General features: G+C 42.9%; 1 protein-coding gene across 2 annotated transcripts in view; it reads right to left on the minus strand.

The window, feature by feature from the left end:
• The window catches only part of fras1 (Fraser extracellular matrix complex subunit 1), a 228,953-nt gene that overhangs the window by 7,348 nt on the left and 200,062 nt on the right, over positions 1-21,543 (minus strand). For both annotated transcript variants that reach the window (XM_070964455.1, XM_070964454.1), the window contains exons 44-62: positions 21,343-21,531; positions 21,040-21,159; positions 18,939-19,118; positions 14,391-14,515; positions 11,804-11,944; positions 11,316-11,543; positions 9,696-9,809; positions 7,618-7,768; positions 5,525-5,684; positions 5,113-5,281; positions 4,483-4,729; positions 4,044-4,388; positions 3,053-3,213; positions 2,595-2,742; positions 2,234-2,439; positions 1,968-2,124; positions 1,486-1,686; positions 1,130-1,317; positions 182-457 (exon numbers count right to left, since the gene is read on the minus strand). In XM_070964455.1, coding sequence (XP_070820556.1) covers positions 182-457; positions 1,130-1,317; positions 1,486-1,686; positions 1,968-2,124; positions 2,234-2,439; positions 2,595-2,742; positions 3,053-3,213; positions 4,044-4,388; positions 4,483-4,729; positions 5,113-5,281; positions 5,525-5,684; positions 7,618-7,768; positions 9,696-9,809; positions 11,316-11,543; positions 11,804-11,944; positions 14,391-14,515; positions 18,939-19,118; positions 21,040-21,159; positions 21,343-21,531 — 3,506 coding nt within the window. The remainder of the gene's footprint in view (positions 1-181; positions 458-1,129; positions 1,318-1,485; positions 1,687-1,967; positions 2,125-2,233; positions 2,440-2,594; positions 2,743-3,052; positions 3,214-4,043; positions 4,389-4,482; positions 4,730-5,112; positions 5,282-5,524; positions 5,685-7,617; positions 7,769-9,695; positions 9,810-11,315; positions 11,544-11,803; positions 11,945-14,390; positions 14,516-18,938; positions 19,119-21,039; positions 21,160-21,342; positions 21,532-21,543) is intronic.

Genomic DNA, 21,543 nt, shown 5'->3' on the forward strand with positions numbered 1-21,543 from the left:
GGTTCTCACTCGACACTAAACCAATGAGATAACATCAAAAGCCTTCCAGATGCTGCCTTTACCTCAATGTTAAAACTGGTCACTTTGTACTTATGAGTCTACATTAAACTCACCATCAGCATTCTGACTCATCAAGTTACAATTTGGCTCCATCTATTCCTCTTTAGAAATCTCAACTCACCATATGGTTGACGCTGGTATATGGGGTGGTGTCTGTGACTGTCTCGAAGGGGGACCGTGCCCCGCTGGTGTCAGTAGGCGCTGCCACTTCCCAGGAGAAGTGAACTTGGGTCTGGTTGATGCCCGCCTCCTCGCAGCGCTCCCTCATCACAGAGTACTTGGGGTAGTGAGGGTCACAGGGGGTGACGCACACAAGAGGGTAACCTGGAGAGGGCATCTTCTTGCTGCCTTCCTTGGTCACCTCCTGCACGTGATCATAGTCAGCGAGCGAGACCACCTGAGGAGGAAGCAGGATGGGTAATGATGAAGCTTTTTCTTGGAATTCAACTTTATTTTCTTCTTCAGTGCATTGTTTTTATTTCGGCACAGTCAAGAGATGGGTAGAGCACAAACACAGCATGAGATGAGATGCATGCTGAGGTACTAGAAGGCAGGTGGGGTCAAACCAGCCATCATATAACATTTTAATGGAATATGAACATAGCTGAACTGATGTGCTTATTATAATTTTTCTGGTTAAATGCACAAGAAATGTAAAAACCTGCAAACAAATGCCTGAAGAAAAATGCTGCCTCTGGTTACTGCTGCTGTTTTGGAGTCGTTGAATATGTATAAGGACAGAGGAGTGCTATTGCTGGGAGTGGCGATGTTTCTGATTTCTAGCTCAAGGCTGTGTTAGTGCTAAAAACATGTTAAGCTGTCAGCACTGCTGGAAACAGACAAATGCTTATGTTCTCTGGTGAAAACAAACAAGCAAGCGAGACGAAAAGCTGCTTAAAACACTTTCTGTACTTCAGTCCTACTGTTTTACATCTTTATGTTGTTAGATTGTGTTTTATCATCAAAAAAAGACAAACTGGGTGAATTATGAGTTACAATATGTCAAAACTGCCATTATTTCATTTACAGCCGATTGAAAAAGTTAGATATTACATTCAACACTTCTTACAATAGGCGTGGCAGGAAGGATGAGGCTGCCTGAAGCCTCCTGGTCCAAGATGGTCACTGTTGCCATAGTGATCTCCCCAAGCACTGCCTCCACAGGGTCATCAGGGCCAAGGACCAATGAGAAGGACTCATGCCACTCCCTGTCCTCATTGGACAGAATCTCCACTTTGAACAGGATGTGGTCCATCCCTGCAGAGTGAAGCAAAGGAAGACATTTATGGGACATGTTTCAGCTTTCCTCTACCTCCCACACCAAGTTACATCCTGACATTTACGAACATACAAAGAATAATCTTTTGAATGATGCAACTTCTCTGCTGTTTTTCTGCATTAGTCACATGTATTTTCAGCACTGACCTGGGGTGAATTTCAGCACTCGGCTCTTGGGATTGTAGTCGACTCCAGACTGGGCTGATCCATCCCGAGTGCTGCAGCGGATCTTAGAGGTCCGATCCAAATCGCCCCGGCGGATCACCTTGATGTTGAGTACCTCGATGCCATCAGGACCAGGAGGCTCTCTGACCTGGTAGGAAGCCTGTTCAAACTCAATGGTGGGAGCTGGAGGAACAGGAGAGGATGAAAGGTCACAGAGCTGCCCTCTGGTGGTCACTAATGCATCACTGACTGTATATCATGATCTGCACATTAAGAGATATACTCTCTTGATAATTTATTAGGGACACACAGATAAAACTAATGAACTCTAATACATCAGTCCTTCAACAAGTTCTCCCTGTGAAGTTTTTGTTTTAGAAATGCTTGTAGGCTGTAGTTTGAGATCGCATTGTGTGAGCTGTTTCCAATATTTTATCCACCCGTTTTTAGCAATGCCTGCTTACCATCTTCATCATTAGTGATGGTGATGGTAACAATGTCGCTCGCGCCCACCATGGCACCACTCCAATGGTCACCCAGTGGTGTTCCAAGATGCACCTGGAACTCCTCTTCGGGCTCAAAAACTGAGTCATCATTGATGTGAACTGTGCAGTTTTTGACCTGAGAAGCAAACACAAAACACTTGAATGGGCAGTCAAGTGACGAAACAGATGCATTCAGACAAATGGACTTAATCTGCTTCAGATAAACATTGTGAACTAAACTCTACCTTCTCTCCTTTGAGGAAAGTGATGCGAGACTCATCGGCATTCCTCCTCTCCTCAAAGTCGTCCATCACCATGGCTGACATGGTCCGAGTGAAACAGCGCACAGACGACTTGAAGGACAGGTCACCTGTGCGGATGATGGGGATGTGGAGGACAATGTCTTTCTCCTTCACGGTGTAGGCGCTCTTCTCAAACTGCATGCTGGGAACTGAGAGAGGGGATGATGGCTGTGAGATATCTCTTTCTACTATAAATACTGGTCAATGTAATTGAGATATCAGTCATTCATAAGGTATGTGAGAAGCCTCAAATGAAATGCATACTGTATTTGGTTTGAAATGAATGTTTTGAAGTTGTACATACTGTCCTGGAAGGTGTCAGTGATGACGACGTTGGCTTCATAGGGCTCTTGGAGGACAGCACCCTGGGGAGAACTAAGGAACACTATAAAAGACTCAGATCCTTCGATGGACGGGTTCTGGATGTCGTCCATGATGGTCAAACTGCAGGTCTGTAAAAAAGGAGGCCAGAGCATTAGCAAGGTTTCTAAAGGTGCCCTAGGTCAGGTCTGTAACTCAGCTGGGGAAGTAACTTAGAGATGTTCTGCCTTAGCCAGCTAGTGACGAGTCCTATCAAAAAATATGTCATAAGGCAAAAACATCCCGGTCTTTCAACATTTATCCTTGTAAAGATGTTACTATTGAAGAATTAATGAAAACGCTTCATTAATTCCGCTCCAACCCAGCTTTTATCTGTGTAAAGATGCCTTGAACAACACTAAATGTGTTTTTTTAGAATCAGTGAGAAATCTCTGTCCGTACCTCCTCTGTTTTTCCAGGTTTGAACTCCACCTTTTTGGAGCTGGGGATGTAGTCGACACCTGGGCTGGCTGAGGGGGGGTCTGAAGGTCGGGTGGCACACCACACAGAGGTCACAGAAGACAGGTCACTGCCATGACGCAGCACTGGTATCTCAATTGTGCCTGGATTTTGGTGATAAGAATGGCAAACAGGTTTAGAAAATCTGAAAAGAGTCAAGGTTTCTGTATCATAAAATTTTTCCTATGTATACTGGAGCACTTTGTTTGGGCAAAAAAATGACAGCCAGGATGTTGAGGCTTGGCAGAGAGATGAAGGTGGTCAGTGTATTCATAGCAATTTATTGCACACATACATCTTTCTACCAAGTAATATTGAAAGCTAATGTCATATTATGACATTAGCTTTCAAGTCAAAATGTCACTACAAGTGCTTCTAAAAACTTACATGTGGCATAGTGTGACTGTCAACACACTGATTTAAAAGCAGTAGCCTGTTGTGATTATGAAAAGAGGCAACTGCCAGCGCTGCGTGTCCTGCTTCATAACACATTATTATCAAAAACACTGAATGTATAGACTAACAGACAGAAAAAAAACTGCTAATAATCTTGTTTCTATAAATGTGATGTATACACAGTGATAGTATACATGTGAAATGTTTACATTCTTTTTCATGTGCACCAATTATGTTGATTTAGGAAAGGGTAGGGGGTCTACAGATGCCGCACTACTGGCAAGAAATGAACGCTTCACCCTTTGTTGTAGCCATTAGAAAACTTCCCTTTCCAAAGACAATGTGAAACTCTCCTTGGCACCTTCCAGATTTCCCCATGGACATCATTAAATTTTAGAGTATAGCTATGCTGTGAAATCGTAACTTAAACTCTTGGCGGTAGAGAAAAAGTGCAAAAGTAATTCTGTGAAAATGCAGAAAGAAAAGAAAGTCTCACAATTAGTCTGTGCACAGCTGGACGTGTGAGGACGGCTCTTACCTGCATCTTCACTGAAAGTAAAGGTGGCGTTCGCAAGAGAAACAGTGGATGCATCGTTGGGTCCATCGATGACGACCTTGGCCAATGTCACGGAGCCCATGCGGGCGTTATCCGAGGCGTCTGACAGCACCAGCTCGAACTCCTCGGACAGCTCGTACTCGCTGTCATCGATGAGCTTCACATCACAAGTGGACATGCTGACACCAGGGCCGAAGATGACGCGGTTGTCATTACTCATGCCGCGGCTCTTGTAGTCGGAACCAGACTCTAGAGCGTGGAGGCTGCTGCCCTGAGCCGACTTGGCCACAGTGTAGCAGAGAGCCGACACGGTGCTGGAGGAGTCACCTGAGTGGAAATGAGGCAAGAGAGGGAGGGTCACTGCTGGTCATGCTGGTTGGGCTGGACATTCATGATGCTGCTGTGCAAGCGTGGTCTTTACCTTTTCTCTCGATGGGCACGTGGATGAAGCCAGTGCTCTCGTTGACGTGGTACGTCTTCTTATCAAACTGCAGAGTTGGTTCATCCTCTGTGTCATTGATGTTGACGAGGGCGCGAGTGTTTCCACCCAGCAGCGCGTACACAGGCATGCTCAGCTCCACGTGGAAGCTCTCCATTCCCTCAAACACCTTGTCGTCATTAATGACGATGGTGCACACCTTGGTGTCCTCTCGCTCATCAAACTGTACCTGTGAATCAACGGGACAGTAGCGGTGTTGCTCAATATGCTCTTTTGTTGATGGCTCAATGTAACATCTATGAAACCAAGAATTTTGGTCAGTGCAGGCCAAATCAAGGTGGAACAAATAAAACCAGGATATAATGCAGTGGTGAGAAGCAGCTAATGTCTCAAAGGCCAAGAGAAGTTCTGGTGTCTTAATTGAGGGTAAAACTTCAAACACAAAGTTAAAAAAAGTGCTTATTAGGAATGTTTGCTCTCAAGACAAAAGAAAAGAAGCTTAACATAGAAGAAGAAAGTTGCACAGATAATCGAATGTGAGAAGACATCAAAGGTTCATTCAGTAAAAGTGATGGATGCTTGTGCGAATGCTAAAAATTTGACACTAGTCACCTGTCCAGCATATTCCACATAGTCCTGCTGGCCTGGACGGGATCCGACGCTGCTGGTGGAGGTGGCGCTGTCCTGTTCGGTGCGGCACAGCACAATGGCGTACTGGTTGAGGTTACCTGTTCGCTTCACTGTCACAGCCACCGTGCCGGCTTTCTCACTCACGTTGTAGCTGTGGAACCGTCCCAGGAAGAGAGAGGTTATTTTACTTTCCTCAATAAAGAACAAGAACAAGGATGCTGCAGGATGACTGATATGGCTTTTGGCAGCAATGTGATGTGTTTATTTACTAAGTAAGAGGTACAGTTATGCCATTTCAGAAAAACAAGTATTTCATCATGACAACTTCTTAAAGTAAAATCCAACAGTGAATGAGCAGATGCTGGTTTTAGAAGACGCCTCACGCAATACAGACCTTCTGTGCTCAAAGCTGATGAGTGACCACTGGATGTGGAAGAGGTTGTCGCTGACCACATTTGGTTTGCTGTCTTTGACCAGGAACTTGAAGTTGTCCATGGTTTCCTGAACGTTCTCCTGATCCAGCACGTAGCGGATCAGACCCAGGTTGATATCAGCTAGAAAGGAACAAGGTCAGTGATTATGTTCCGACAATGAATTCCTTTATTAAAGTGATTCAGCCTACGTTTACATGTAGCAGGGTATTTTGGAAAACGGATATTTTGGCCCCTCTGTTTTCAAAAATAACATCCTGCACACAACATCGTTCTCAAAAATGTTGTCATTTACATGAACCCGGATGAATATGCCATCGAGCGCCACCATAACTATGCCAAACCTATGGGTGCAAGTGTAAACATAGGTCGCTTACATGACGTTAAGTATTTTCAGTCGCATGTTGTGCCGTTTTGGAACCTAAAATACCGTTTAACCCTGTTTACACGCCGACAAATAACCAGCGTTAATCTCCACTTTGGCTGGAATTTTTAAAAATGATCATTTTCCATAAAAAAAAGTCTGTTTGTGTATAAAGGAGAGGCCAAACCGCATGAAAACATATGCGTTTTCCCTAAGTGTAAACGTAGCCTCAGTTACTGTTTGCTCTCTCTTCAGGTCACAAAGGCAATCACATTGTGTGGAAGAGCTTCTGATGTTAAAATAACATGGACAGGACACTGTGACAGGAAGTTAGCAGTGAGCACCAGATTTAATCAATTAGCACTGATTGGTTCATGTCAGTCTGACCTTACTGTGAGGAAGGAGACAACCAAAAAGGCAGAGTCCCCACAGGGCTCGAATCTTAATAATAAAACTCTTTGTGAAGAACGTATTTTCTGTGAAATAATAACTCCATAATTTGCAGCCTCTGGCCTTTTTCCATTAGTTGAGAGAAATAAAAGAAGTTGAAAATGAAGATGAAAGTCATCATTGGCTCTCCATTTCTGCTCATTTATACCTTCCAGAGGAGGGTGGAGAAAAGGAAATACTCTGTACAAATACACTGTAAATGAGGCCTGAAAGCCCCCAAAAAAGATGAGCTTCCCTGTGCGAGAAAGATGATCAAATGACCATCAAAATAAATAGAAATAAACAAGATGAACAGAAATAAATATTTCTAAATGGAACGACAAGGGACGAAAAAATGTATGCACTAATATCCGGAACAAGAATATCTCATAACAGAGTTTCAGAGTGAGCACCAGCATATGGAAGAGTATGAGAGTAAATGTTGACGGCTGAGATCATGCTGAGAGACAGTTTGTACGAGTAAATCCCTCTCTCAGGCTGAGGGTTAATTTCAGCTATTTGCTATCATTCACAAAACGATGTTTACATGCTCCAAATTGAGAATGCAACACATCAAAGTGTCTGTTTCGAGTTGCTCTCCAGCCTAAAGGATCAACATTTCACAAAAACACAGTGACATTGATCCCTGGCTGCAACCTAGAGGTGAAGATAAGCTGACACATGATGGGAACATTCAAACCGATCGGCTGCGAAAATGTGGGCGAGGGCAAACTGGAAGAAAAGCACTCCCACGGCTGGGGAGTTGCCTTTTGGCAAAACCATCAGTGAAGAAAAGACGGACCGCCCCGTCTTTGACCTGTCAACCCTTCTCACTGGGAAGGCATTTAAAACGCAGAGTCCCAATTCAAAACCTCATCGTGTTATGTGGCTGTTATCCTCCTTCAAACTAAATCATAAAATAACTGAAGGGATTAGAAAACTGAATGTTTGCTTTCCTCTTTTTAAACAATAGAAACTTTTCCCTGTACAGACATTGAGAAATCCTCCAAATTAAATCATCTTAGAAAAAAAAAACAACAGCAGAATTTGTGACGAGAGGTCACAAACAGACATGGCTTCATTTTAAGGAAACCAAAGCCACCCACTCGATCTGTATAAACAACTTTTATTTAAAAAGTTATAATGGCACTAACAGGAAGACCTAAAACACTGTCAAACCCTCCTCCCCTTAGTAACACATACTAAAAATAGCTGATGTAAATGCAAAGGCACACAGCTTTTTGTGACATGGATGCTGCGTACCTTGTGTGAAGGTGGTGATGGGGTTGCCAGGTTTCAGCTTGCTCTCCAGGAAGCCGTGCTTTGGCGCTGTGGTGACTTCATAGACCAGCTGTCCGTCATCTGTATCTGGGTCCATGGTCAGCAGCTCCTTCTTGGTGATCAGGTTGGTGGCCTGATGGACATTTGAAACAGAAATGTCTGTATTGCACCTGTGCTGTAGCCACATTCTGACTAACCATGATGAGTCTTGCACAGCAGATACCATCTACAGTCTGAAGCCAAACACTTTAGCAAGGCATTTTTCTCCCTCATGAAGTGCTGATGATAATGATTGTGTCTCTCGCCTCTGCTCTCTCTCTCAAACTGCTGCAGTGGATCTGGATACATTAACGCAAAGGAAGTCTCTGTGCTGCCTTCCACACCATGAACTTAATGCAGATTAGACTTCTGCTGTTATTTTTAGTACTCAAGAGGAAATAGAGGAGAAAGAGGGGCTGGTGACAGTTGCTCCGAGAGATTGATCTTTTGTTGTCATCTTCATACGAGTGTCCTGGAGTTTGCTATAGTTAAAACCATCTGGAGCACTTTATTTAACCGCAGAGAAAGACATTACTGCTGCTGCCTGTCCTTCTGAAAATGAATAATTCAACTCTTTGTTGATTTTTATCATGGTAGATCTATGAAACCTTAATATTTCCTTTTTACTGCACATTTGTTGGGTCTCTTGGGTCATTTTTCAAAACTGAAAATGTATATACTACAGTTGCTGTATGTTCAAACCATTTACTCCTAAAAATGTATAATTTATAGGGATCCAAGCCCACATTAAGTTTTTAAAACTGCCAGAGGCAAACACAGATTTTTTTCCCCATCTATCCCAGAAGGGCAACAACATGAAAGAAGAGGACCAATGCATATTGCAATGTCTTACAGAAAAGATACTCAGTTCAAGCTGCAGCTAAACAAGCCCATTTCCACTGGAAAGGATTATGTCAATACACACACACACACACACACACACACACACACACACACACACACACACACACACACACACACACACAGCCAGATGAGCTAACTGGGCGACTCTGGAAAAGACGTTTTACTGAGGAATCGTTCTTTCACTTTCTTGTCAGCTGTTCAGAGCAGATGCATTGTGTGTTCATTTCTCTCAGTGATAAAACATCCCAGACTTAATTACTTGTGGTGCAAACACAGACTCAGGATGAGTGAACCAAGAGACACCATATGTCCATGTCTGCTGGAGAAACTTGTGGGTCTGCTGTGTTGATGTGTTTAAACCAGCAGGGGGAGCAAGCTAATTACACATTGTGAACAAACAGCGATTGAGCCTCTCTTTGCACTTCTCTCAGTCACGAAGACACATTCAATGCGTTACTGTGATACAATCAGCCGGAAAGGACATAGAGCTGTGTCATCAAGTCATTCTTGAAAATGGTATTTACTCATGGGGAGTTTGCTGAGCATGCAGACCACTCTGCAAAAACCCCTGCTACATTCAAAGCCTGTCGTCTGTAACGTGTCCGCTGAAACCACGACTTTACTTTGAAAGGGTAATATCCATCCATTGTCTATACCCAACCATCCCTTTTCAGGGTTGCGGGGGGGCTGGAGCCTATCCCAGCTGTCACTGGGCGGGGTACACCCTGAACCGGTCACCAGTCGATTGCAGGGCAACATATATGGACATACAAACATTCACACTCACACTCACACCTAAGGACAATTTAGAGTCACCAATTAACCTAATGAGCATGTTTTTGGACTGTGGGAGGAAGCCGGAGTGCCCGGAGAGAACCCACGCATGCACGACCCGGGGATCGAACCGGCAACCTTCTTGCTGTGAGGCACGCGCACTACCAGCTGCCCCACCGTGCCGTCCTTGAAAGGGTAATAAATCAGAAAAAAAAAAAAAGTCCATTAATGGGTCCATCAATCCTTTTAAAGCTATTAATTAACACCCGATTTTCACCTCTGGGTGTTTAATACAGGATTATCTCATTTTATTAAACATCGCCATGGAAAAGCAAAAACAATAGACTATGTTTGCAGACACTCTACAAAAGGAAGACTACTACCTTGTTCTCCATGTACTCCAGCCACTGCAGTCCCAGGTTGGTGACGATACGCGGTGTGCCATCATCAACTGGCAGAATGTCAATCTTGAACTTCTGTGGAGCCGCTGTCACTATCTGGAAAACCAAAAGAGTTAAAAATACACTTTTGAAGATGCTCTTGAGAGGAATGTTATGGACAGTCACAAAATAGATTTAATTGTGCTAACTGTTTTATTCCAAGCCTTGTCTTTAAAACATCTGTTCATCCAAGCATCAAAATATATATTTTCTTTTCTTGTTTTTTTACTTACTTACTTTTTTACCCTTCCTGATGGTAATATACAGACTTGACTCTCAACAGTTTTCACTTGAAATATCACAAGTTACGGCTTGGCGTCCACGGTGCAAGAGGGAATACAGAGAGAGCAGCCTGTCATCACACAGACGCTGTTCATGCCAACTTTAACACGTGCCATTTGAAGGATGCATTCATCCAGAGGATGTTATAGGAGCTCATACATTATTTAATAACACGACAGCTCTAGTGGGAAGAAAAGCACCTCAAACACTGGCAGTGTTAATGCCACAAACCGCCTTCTGAGCAGCAGAACACGTGACCACTGAGTCCCCAGGCGATGGACAGATAATAAACACACGCCGAAGAAGTGTGTGTTTTTGTGTGTTTGTGTTAGTGTGTAATTAAGGGATATCAATACCTGCCTACTGTCATTCAGTTTAATCATGTGGACTATTTGTAGTGACAGGTGGTGCAGGGCGGCTGAGAGGGACGGCTAAATTGACAGGCGGAGGAGTCAATTCACCCTGAGGCTCGCTCATAACTACAACCATAAAGCTGACATTAATAACACACATACAGATGTTTGAACATCTACATGCTTGTGAGGACCCTCATTTAATGCATACTAAACCAATGGTTTCTGGTGTAGCCCTGAAAACTAAGCACTGGTAGGTAGGAAGAAAGAAATTACACACGTTCTGCTACACAAAGCTGTTTCAGACTCTTCTGCATGATTTGATTTTCTTTTAGTTTTACTGCTATAGGCCTCTAAAAATTACTCAAATTAAACAATCCTTGAGGTTAAAACTACTCTGCTTCACCTTCCAAAAATGTCCTCAACTTCAAAGCTCGCCTTCACTTTCCAGTGTCCTTCCTTCCCCTTATTTTCTAGAAATGTCCACACCATCACAAAAACATGTCCACACTTTCTAAAAATTGTCTCACTCTCCAAACATGACCTCTCTTTACAAAAGTGTCAAGGTCCTCACAAAGATGGAAGTATGAGAGCACACAAAGTGCTGATTCACCCCTCCCGTCATAAAAAGGTCAGCGCATACACACACATATAGAGCCATGCGCGCGCACACACACATAGACGTGCACCCACCCGTGCCCTAACTCGGCTAATTCAATCATCCAGCTGTAATAAAAATGTCAGGAAGCTGCCTCTCACACACACACACACACACACACACACACACACACACACACACACACACACACACACACACACACACACACACACACCAACACACAATCAAAGTGCAAATTCAGCCTTCCTGTTGTGGTAAAAATGTCAACGCACACACACACACACTATACACACACATACGCGCTGCTACCTCCTTGCCGCCCTCCTCGACCATGAAGAGCAGGTTGGTGCCATCTGCCACAGTGAAGGTGAATCGGTCCTTGAGCGAGTTGGAGCCGTCGTGGTTGTAGCTGATGCGGTTCTGGTAGATGTCGTCCATGCTGAAGCTGCTGGTCTGCCTGTAGTGTTGGCCGTTGCTCGTGCGCTCGATGGTGCCGTGACGAGGAGCCTGGACGACGGTGAAGATAATGGACTCCGCCTGGAAAAAAAGGTGTGTTTTAGTAGGAGAAATGGAGGGAATGTGTGAAATTATGAAAGCTCTTATTGCAGCTCTAGACTGGACTGTTCAGAGAAAGGAGTGCACTGAAGACGGCAGATTGATGGGATTATCAGTGTAAGAGTCTCAGAGAGTGGATTTTTCCTTTAAGCGTCAGGAAAAAGTCTTTATAATGTTGCTGCCAGAGAAAATAAAGCTGCTGAGAACCGCTGGCTTTCAAACAACAGAGGCTTGAGTCCTACCTCAGTGTCTGCATCAGTGGCTTTCAGCTCAAATTCGGTGATGGTCTTCCTCACTCCTTCCTGGACCCTCATGCCAGGAACCTGGAGCAGAGGCAGGGAGTCGTCCACTGGCTTGATGGTTATATAGAACGTCTGGGCAACCTGGAGGTAACACAGGACAGTATGAATCCATGCTGAAGCAAATCTAGATGTGCACCTCTTTCCCAATAGTTATTACTTGGGTTTGAGTCCATCTCATTCTCTTTGATAAACATTGTTTGTTTTATTAACTAGGAAATGTTACTTGTGCATCAAAGACTTCAGTTTAAGGCCACATTTGTCACAGACCACTGAAAACCAAGTGTATCCAAGTTTGGTCATTTGGAAATTTCCATACAAGCTCAAGGATTTAGTGTTACTTTATGGGTTGACTCCTTTCTCTTAAATAGGTTCACATGTATTCAAGTGCTAAAACAATACTGACATCCCCAAATGCACCATCTACAAAGAGTGAATATTGTTCTAAAAAGAGTGATTTTGGCACCTTTGGATACACAGTGATTATATTCACACTGTGAAGCCTCGTATTAACTTGCATTTTTGCACAGAAGGAAAACTGTGGATTTTCTCCCCCATCGCTTACGGTGGAATCGGTTTAGGACGGGATTTCTTCACGGCCGATACGGAGGAGGAAGGATTACAGTGACAAATAACTCTTTCAATATACATATGGGCATGTGTGTATTATTTTAAGACAGATTTGGAAAAATGTGCACATCCTTGGCACATTCTACCCTTGAAGCCCGTTGGATTATCCAGAAAAATGTTCTGTCACAAAGCTGAAAATGGCTGTTTTTCATAGCTTGTGATAACGTTTTGGAGATTGGTGGTTTTCACAGTTCAACAGCGATATGTAATGTTAATGTATTGCTCTGAAAGCAGAGAAAACTATATGCAGTCACTTTCTGTACTGTATGCTCAGGTGGAACAACACATCTGTAAAATCCAGATGACATAACCCAAATAGCACAAAGTGCAGTTAGAACAGAAACTGTGCACTATGAGCCTTTTATGCCCATGAGCAATCCCTTCTCATCACACACAGACTAAAATATTCTGCTTCAGCATCTCTTTAAAACAGAGCAAACTTTAAAAACTCTAATGTAAAATACTTGGTATTAATATTCAGAAAACTGACGAGGCCTCCCAACTGGAGAGAGGAGACTTAACAAAAGAAAAAGCACCAAACCACTTCACGAACACTAACCACTACAGTGGCAACAAAAGCCTCCACACACTGCAATCAGCCAGGCGTGAAGGCCAAATGACCTTTTTTCACATGTTTACTCAAGTCCTTGCGGTCCTCATTAGTCTGGATTAGCAAGGCAGATTTATGCATGAGGAGAACAGGGGATGAGTGAAGGGGAAGGGGGACTAAAAGGGCTTGAGAGCCACTTCCTCTACACTAAAAGAGCTGATCTATATTTATTTATATATTTATTTTCCATAAAACCCTTTATGGCTTACATTGAAAGGTAATTACTGTCCTATGGGTCAAGAAACTTTTGCTGACCCTTTTAATGAAGGATTGCTGCTGGAGATTTCAGGCTAAAAAGTTTCCGGTGAAAACAAAAACGGCAACGACAAAGCAGTGTGAAGGGCTTTGTATGTGGAGGACGAACACTGCCCGACTTTAATTCATTATCATGAGAACGGAGAGACACGGGCGTGCCAGACGGGGTGTGTTACTGCTGAAAGGTGCTCAAGCACGAATCACGTACGTGCACGTCTGCCTCTTCAAATAGAACTGTCTTATCCCAAACTTTTGATTGTGGTATGTGATGGGGAATGTCTCCGCTAAGCTGATCATTCTGTGGACACTTAACTTGGCTCCTGGCGATGACTCACGAGGCTCTGAAAGACAAAAGAGCTGCAGTGCGTTCTTTAGTTCTGTTGTAGCCTGCCAACGATCCCAAAGCTCTGATAATGATTCACATATCTCAACTCTACTGGTGCTCTCTTTGTCACAAATTTAAAATCAGTATGTCCCACTGTGGAACTCATATGTGATCTAACACGAGTTCAGGCATCGCTGTGGCACTGAGAACGATTTCATTGAATTAAAGTAACTGAATTCAGAAAACTGAATGTAAGAATTAAGCTCAGTTCCTCAGACAAATGTCAGGACAGACACTGTCCTCAATTTCTTTTCTTTTTTTATTGTGAAATGCTGAATACGTCTTCAGGTCTGTAGAAATCCTTCTCGTGAAGCATGCATTTAAATTTAACTTACATCTAACCCGGTGAGTGCCACTGAAGTTGGAAACCTCAATGGCCACAACCTGTGTTGGGTGGTCACAAGCCAAGATGGTTGGGAACCCCCCGGTTATGCCATGCCAACACCCTGCCCAACAGTGTCTGTGCCAAAACGACCAGGAGGATCAGAGTGTCCCCACGGTACCTGAAACTCCTGAAGCTTCTTCATTTGTCACCATTTACCGCCATTCTTCAAGGCATCTCCCACATTGTTGGACCAAATTGAACCAACTCACCCCTAATGGGTCCTCAAAGCCTGTGTTATTCTTTAGAATCCACCCCCCTCATTCACCTCATTTGTCCCGTCCGATACGGTGAAGGAGAACTGGTCGGCGTGCTTCTCTTCTTCGCTGGTGTGGACGTACTGGATGCTGCGGGATGCCAGATCAGCCTGGGTGAACGTGCTGATTCTGGTGCCTGATGAGGGAAGAAGAACAGTTATCGGCTGAGTTGGAAGAATCATCATGAACTAATTTACTCCCTCTTTCTCTGACCACCAAACATTCAGAGGTACATCCTGACACACGTAAGATACACACAGACACACACTGAGGCTTCTTCTCTTTCAACGCACGCTGCCACACAATTTTATGGTACTTGTTATTTATACATTTTGTTGTTTCTCTAGTAATCTTTTCTGTATTGAATTTCAGTGTCAGTTGTCATCTGCCTGAATCTTCTTGGTCTGTTGGTCATCGCAGGTTTTCTTTTTTTAATCTTTTCTGTTTGGGCATTATGCAGTTTTATAAGCGCCCCTTACCATTTATCTCAGCGCACACGCTGTGCTCCTCTTCTCTTTTTGTTTTGGGCTTTCATCATTTTAATGAGTAAATAAACTAAACTAAAACTAAACTTATTTAACGAGGATCCAGCTTGGCTTCACTCTCTGACTCCTCCAGGGATTGAAACGTAATGAGGTCTGATTGCAACGATCAAACACGACGTGAAACTGAAGGCATTTGTCTAAAAGAAGAACCAAAACATATTCTCATTGGAGTTCTACTTCTGATTTACATTTTCTCATATTTCAATCCCCATTATTTCATTTTTTAACTTTTCATTTTCACAGCAGACGGTTTAGCAAATAAAAAAATGTACAATATAAATCACTAAATTAATACTCCATGGGTGTAGACAGGCTTTTGAGCCTTGAGATGAAAGCATGTGAGTCCTATAACTCAAAGCTAACAGGCAGTTACTGTTTTTTATAGGTCTGACATTGTGTGAAGGGATGTTCAGTGATCTATAGATGACCTCTCCTGCTGCTGGTGACTTTGATGTAAAGGTGGCAGACTATCTCCTTGCGCAGATGGGAGGAATTTCCCAAAATAAAAGTAAACATTGACAAAACTCCCAATGAAACATGTCAAATATTATACAGGTAGTGCAATAACTCAATTCAACATGTCATCCAGGGCCTTACAGAAATGGAAATGGAGGCTTTGCAACATCTTCTTCAAGTCTATCTTTGACAGTGAAACACATGAAGCCCGTGCTTCCAGTTTGTGTCATCTATTCCCTGGCTGGAAGTTTATACATCATCCTAATCAGGACAGGCACACAGGGAGACAGAGGCACCAGTCTCAGTCAGTGGAGAAAATACCTGCTTATTTACAGCACTGTATTAAACGCAAATGTGTTTTCTTCCTCTTCCTTCTATTTGTCTTGACAGGGAATAGCAGGAAATAGCAAGTTTTTGTTTTCCAGAGGTTTAAACACAGGGTGAATGCTGCACAGACTGTTACGTGTGCAAATTTGATTTAATTCTAGGATATGAGCACAGCTTCAAAAGATAAAAAGGCTTTAAGAGTTATTTACTCAAAACACACCAGAAAAAAGATTAGGGAAAAGCTCTGGGGTCTGTGGGGTTGGACAATTTAACGTCATTATTTGAAATCATTGCTGTTATTGTTGAAGCTAGTGCGCAAGTGTGATAAACACTGCTTGGTCAGTGGAAAAAAGAAACACAATCTTCTTTACGGGATGATTGATTTCTGCCTTGACTTGGAAAGCTCTGAAGCCTCACTTTGCATAAATCTGCCAAAACATGGTCACTGGTAGCTGCACTCACCACTTGGTTGGGTATTATCGCCGTCTTCAAAACAAAATGTCTCAACAGTCACACGGCAGGCTCACCACTGCTGATGTGCTGTCAGCTTAAGCTTTTATTATGCATTGTTTTTGACCAAGAGATTGATAGCTGATGGAAGCTCAGAATTTAAGGCGATGTGGCACAAATTGCTCTCAGCAGCTGTGTCCCTGTTCCATACTATACACCAATTCTAAGCATGTCTGAGGTATGGTGTGTTCAAACATTTTTGCTCAAAGAAGACCTTTTTTCTTGTGATTTAATTGGCAGCAAAGTTGTAGTTGGACTGACATGTGATGGCCCACATATTGCATAATTTCCTCTTAGTATTAGATGGTAATATATATTCATTTCTGTGTACAACCTGCAAAAAAGTATACTGTGAAGCATTATATATTATATATTGTATAGCGTGGTATAAATTGTACCCATAATGAGTATATGTGGTATGGCTTTGGGACATAATAATCGCCGCAGAGCACCACTGGTAAGGACTGACTCCTTGTAATCTATCGAAACCTCTGTGGGCTTCAGCGAATCTCACATGTGTGAACAGCGCTGAGCTGTTCAGATGCCTGTGGCTCGACAGCCAGCAGGACTAATGAAGCCTCTCGGATCAGTAAATCAGACGAGTTGCCTCTGACTTATTATTTATACTTCCTTCTGAAATTGAAAGCGATGGTACATCGTGCTCTTAGGAGCTTCAGGGCAGAAAAATGCCGCCACTGAAAAGCTGCACGACGGCTGAAGTGTTGACAGAAATTCATGAAAAGCTACACTTCAGGAGCGAACAACAAAAGCAGCATCTTTTTCTTGGCTTAAATATTGAGTGCTCTGGACTCTGTTGCACTTTTGTGAATGTCAGAGATACACACCCATCGTGAAACTCCAAAAGAAGTTGCAGTGAACATTAGAAGAATTTGAGGTGATGCAGGGTTACAGTCTTCATTGATTTGTGCCACAGGTGCCTTTTGACAAAAGCTCCATCTTAGAGGGGTGTCATAACCTCAGCTGGTTAATAAGCCGTTTGAAGACTTTGGCTTTGAAAGTGGGCACTGAAAGAGGGACTTCATCTCTCTGTGTTGTTACCTTGACATTCCTAGTAGGCTGACAAGATATCCCAAAGGAGCAGAGAGCTAGCTGTGCGTGTTAGCATGAAATGACAGATTGGCTGAATGGCTAGCGGTAATTATCCAGAGCCGCTGTGACTCTGAGGTGAACTGATGCTCGAAGATCGGAGAGCAGTGTTAACATCCAGCTAATCAGCATGCTGCAAGAGCGCTCAGCGATGTGGGGAAGCCATTCAGCTGGGGCCGGATTGTTCAATAGCACGGAAGCAAATAATCACCTCTTTGTGGTTGGAAGATGCATCAATGTCCTTTTTTTCATTTTGCTTTTGCACGGAAACAATTTAAGGTGACATAATGTAAGAGAAGATGTTTTATTTCCCGGAGGAAATAAAAACAGTGGTTTTGATGGTGTTGAGGAGGAGGTGCTGCTTTTATGAGGATGTTGTATTTTAAGAGTTTGGGACTACAGTGAACATGCGCTATAAATTCATTTAAGGCTAAAATCATTTAACATTAGTGTGTGTGTGTGTGTGTGTGTGTGTTTGTGTGCCAAAAGGAAAGACAGAGAGTAAGAGGCTGTGTATTTTGCAGTGATAAATGAGAGAGGAACTAGAGCAAGGTCATCAATACACTTGCCTCTTTGTGTACACGTGTGTGCCTGTGTGTTCAGTTAATTATCTCTCACACAATGGGCCTTATGTACACGGATTCATGGCAAATGAGTCTGTGGCAAATTAATTAGACTCATCAATGGGTGAATGAATATTTTTCTGCTTCCACATTCCCTCTCCCCCCAAACGCATGCATCTCCTGTTTACATTGTCTGCATTTATTTTGTTAAAGCCTGGTAAATAACCTTCATCTTAGTATTCTGTAAACTCGTCTCCTGTCTCACCTCCAGAGCCGAAACTGATCTTTTTATTTTCTTTAAATACTCTTTAGGGTTTTTCATAAGGGATTGACTCGATGTAAAGTACACAGAACTATTTGGTCTTTCCTACATGATAATGTCCTTGAGCTGTCGAGATGTGAGTGAGTTGTTGATAAGCTTTTAGGGTGTGACGGTCAATTGAAATACTCGCTGCCTGTATAAATGTTATTTAAATGAGGGGATGTTATCAGTGTTACCACTGTCTCATATTATTTGGTTTGTAGCTCTTTTTGTATCATTGTTCAATGTGTAGATTTAGTGTAGTCGGAGTTAAATTACGTGTTATCCACAAAGAAAAAAAGTGCTGACAAAATATTCACACCTGAAAGTCCAGTTAGTCTGGTGGTTTTCGATCATGTCACATTATGTTCATTGGCAGCTGGAGATGTACAAATTTCCATTTCTCTCTGGGGCTTCTCGTCCATGTTGGCAAAAACATGATGAAGTGATCCTGAGATCATTTTTGCCAAGAGTTCTAATGAACTGTCAGTCTTTGAGTAAAATATGAATTAAAAATAAATATTATCTTTTACCAAGATAAAATCCTAGCTGTGACACCTCGAGGTCAACGTTCCTGTCTGCTGCAGTGTCTGTTGCGATGTTACCACTAGGGGGTGCTGAAGTTAGAAATTAAATAAATTCTACGTTACGCATTGATTTGTCTCTTGTTGCAACAAGTCATAGCAATATGGTCCAGCAGAGCGTTCACAGATCCAGTAAATGAGTAGCTTTCAGTTGTGGTGTGGCTACCTGGGCTGGCGCTGTGCTCCAGGTGACCCAGGCTCGTCTGTTTGGTGATGCGGTAGATGAGCTCGCCCGGCTCGCTGTCCTGGTCGCTGGCAGACAGCTGCAGCGTGGTCAGCTTCTTCATTGAGTTTTCATCCAGCACCAGGCCTTTGTTGACCACCACAGACGGAGGAAGACGGTCCTCTGGAGGAGAGAAGAAGACGGTCAGTCACAGAGGAAGAAAGGGATGAAAAAGAATAGTGGCATTTACTGAGTTTATGAAAACAACTCATCCAAAGTGAGATAAAAATATTAAGTCAATTTCTCATCCTGGAAAAAATGAAAAAGATGGACTGAAGCAGTGGAGAAGAAAGAAGCTGAGAGGGAGAGGGGAAGGAGAGAAGATAAGAGGAACAGGAGGATATATTAGTAACTGGAGAAATGGGGATGTAGCACAACTCCAAAGACAAAACCAGTAAAGATTAAGCTGGGTGATGGCAAAGGAGGGAGTGTGGCAGATCAAGAGTTGTCAAAGAGTGATAGGGGTTTGAGAGATTTGGACTAGGAAAGATGGAGAGGAGGGCAGGGAAGTAATCAGAGGGCAGTGTGGTAGGAAGAGATATGAACAGAGAGCTTTGCTTTAGTCACATCTGAGAGAGCAGAGGAGAGAAAAAGAGCGGGAATAATACAGAACAGGATATAAAGTGAGCTGGGAAAGATATGAGAGATTCTGGATGCTGTTCAGCCGTGAGGGACAGACAATCCTTCAGTCTCCAGCAGCATGTAATGAAGTCTGAATCTTAACTGCTGAACCACTGCAACAGTTTGGCTGAGTCCCCAGAAAGAAGCGAGTGGAAAAATAAAGTTTTGGTGTGTTTTCAGCCGTCACAGGCGACAAGAAACCACCGAGCTGACAGACTCACGAAACTTTTAGGATACAGTGAACCACATTTGCATGAACTTGACATTTTCTCAAAATATGTACATATTTTATAACTATTTATCTCAAATTAAGATGTCATTTTTCAATTTGAGATCTTTACTGGTATTAAGTTTTTGAGTCAATCCAAAACAAAACCAACCCAAAACCACTGTGCATGAATTTAAAAATTCCATCAAATGTCCAAACAGACACCCTCTGTGTATCATATCAGAGGATAATTAGACCTGATCCAAAATGTGGTTGACCCCAAAGGACTCATGCTGCATGATGCAGCATGATGATTCACTAAGAATCCAGATCACAGCTCTCCGTCTGACTCAAAAAACCTGTGATGATGAAAACGCACCACAAGATCAGAGCTCACAGCAAGTCTGCTTGGGAGCACTCTGGGTTTAGACTTGTAGATACACAAACCCGAGACGTGCAGCAAAGCAAGAGCTCATTTAGACTGAACGTCCCTGGAACCGAGAGGACCCCCGAAGACCTCTACTTTAAAGTGACGCATTTTATTTAAATATTAAGGCGGCGATTAAAACCCGAAGTTAAATTTTTCCCTCAGGCAATAAATAATTGTGCTGATACTATTTACAGTGTCAGAAATGCACATTGTATTGCTTATTTTTCCTGACCAACAGAAAAAGGCAAACAGTTATTCAGGTTTGAAGGAAGGCAAATAAATCCTGAATGTGAATAAGCTTGAAACAAATGTTTGAATTTTTAATGGATACATAACTTAAACTATGGGTCAAGTCTTAAAACGGCCAGAGCTGCTCATTTCAGCAGTACGATATGTACAGCATATTAAACCTTTTATTCCCTTCAGGTGAAAGGTTTCCATGCTCTCTGCCAGTAAATGTCATATATTGACACTTTGGAGATTGAACACACTTTTAAACACCTTTTACTTCAAAGAAATAAGCCTTTCAAAGTGAAAACGAACAAGCTAAAGCGGGGCAGATATCACTATTACATGTTTGCGATTTAGAGAATGTAACAGAGGCTCGTATGGAGGGTGGCTCTACACAATTTGTATTCAGGACGTGCTCATGGTGCAGCGGCACATCAGTAAGCACGTGGGACAAAGGGATAAATCTGTAGTAATTGCCTTCTCCCCACAAAATGAAGAAACACTTTAGGCTTTATTTTAGCACTGCAGGTAACAGAGGACGGAGGAAACCCTACCGAGCACGCTGATGAAGAAGGACTGATCGATCAGTTTGTTGCCCTCTGGATCGACCAGGTTGAACTTGAAAGACAGACTCCCTCCCTTCTCGCCTTTCTCATGGCTGTACTGCAGCAGGCCTGCAAGAAAGGGCCAAGCACTCAGTGTTAATGTGGTGTTTCAGCTCCACGCATAACATTAACTGCTGGGAAAATGAAAGCATTTAGACGTCAGTCAGTCATTATCATATTTAACTACAGGCATTATTGTAAGCAAAGTACAGAGGAGTTCACTTGATGGAAGCCGCATAGAAGACAACAAACCTTTGTTGACGTCGTCCTGAGTGAAGCTCTGAACAGGACCTTTCACTGAAATCCTCTCCACATGTCCGCTCTTGCTGAGCTGGAGTTTGCCCGCCGGAAGGTCTTTGGTCAGCACGTATCTGAGCTTCAGGCTGTCTGAGTCGATGTCTGTACCTTTCAGATTCTGCTCTGTGATCTTAGATGAAGATCCTGAAATAGTTC

Source organism: Chaetodon trifascialis, chromosome 6, assembly GCF_039877785.1.
Source record: "Chaetodon trifascialis isolate fChaTrf1 chromosome 6, fChaTrf1.hap1, whole genome shotgun sequence".
Lineage (NCBI taxonomy): Eukaryota > Metazoa > Chordata > Actinopteri > Chaetodontiformes > Chaetodontidae > Chaetodon > Chaetodon trifascialis.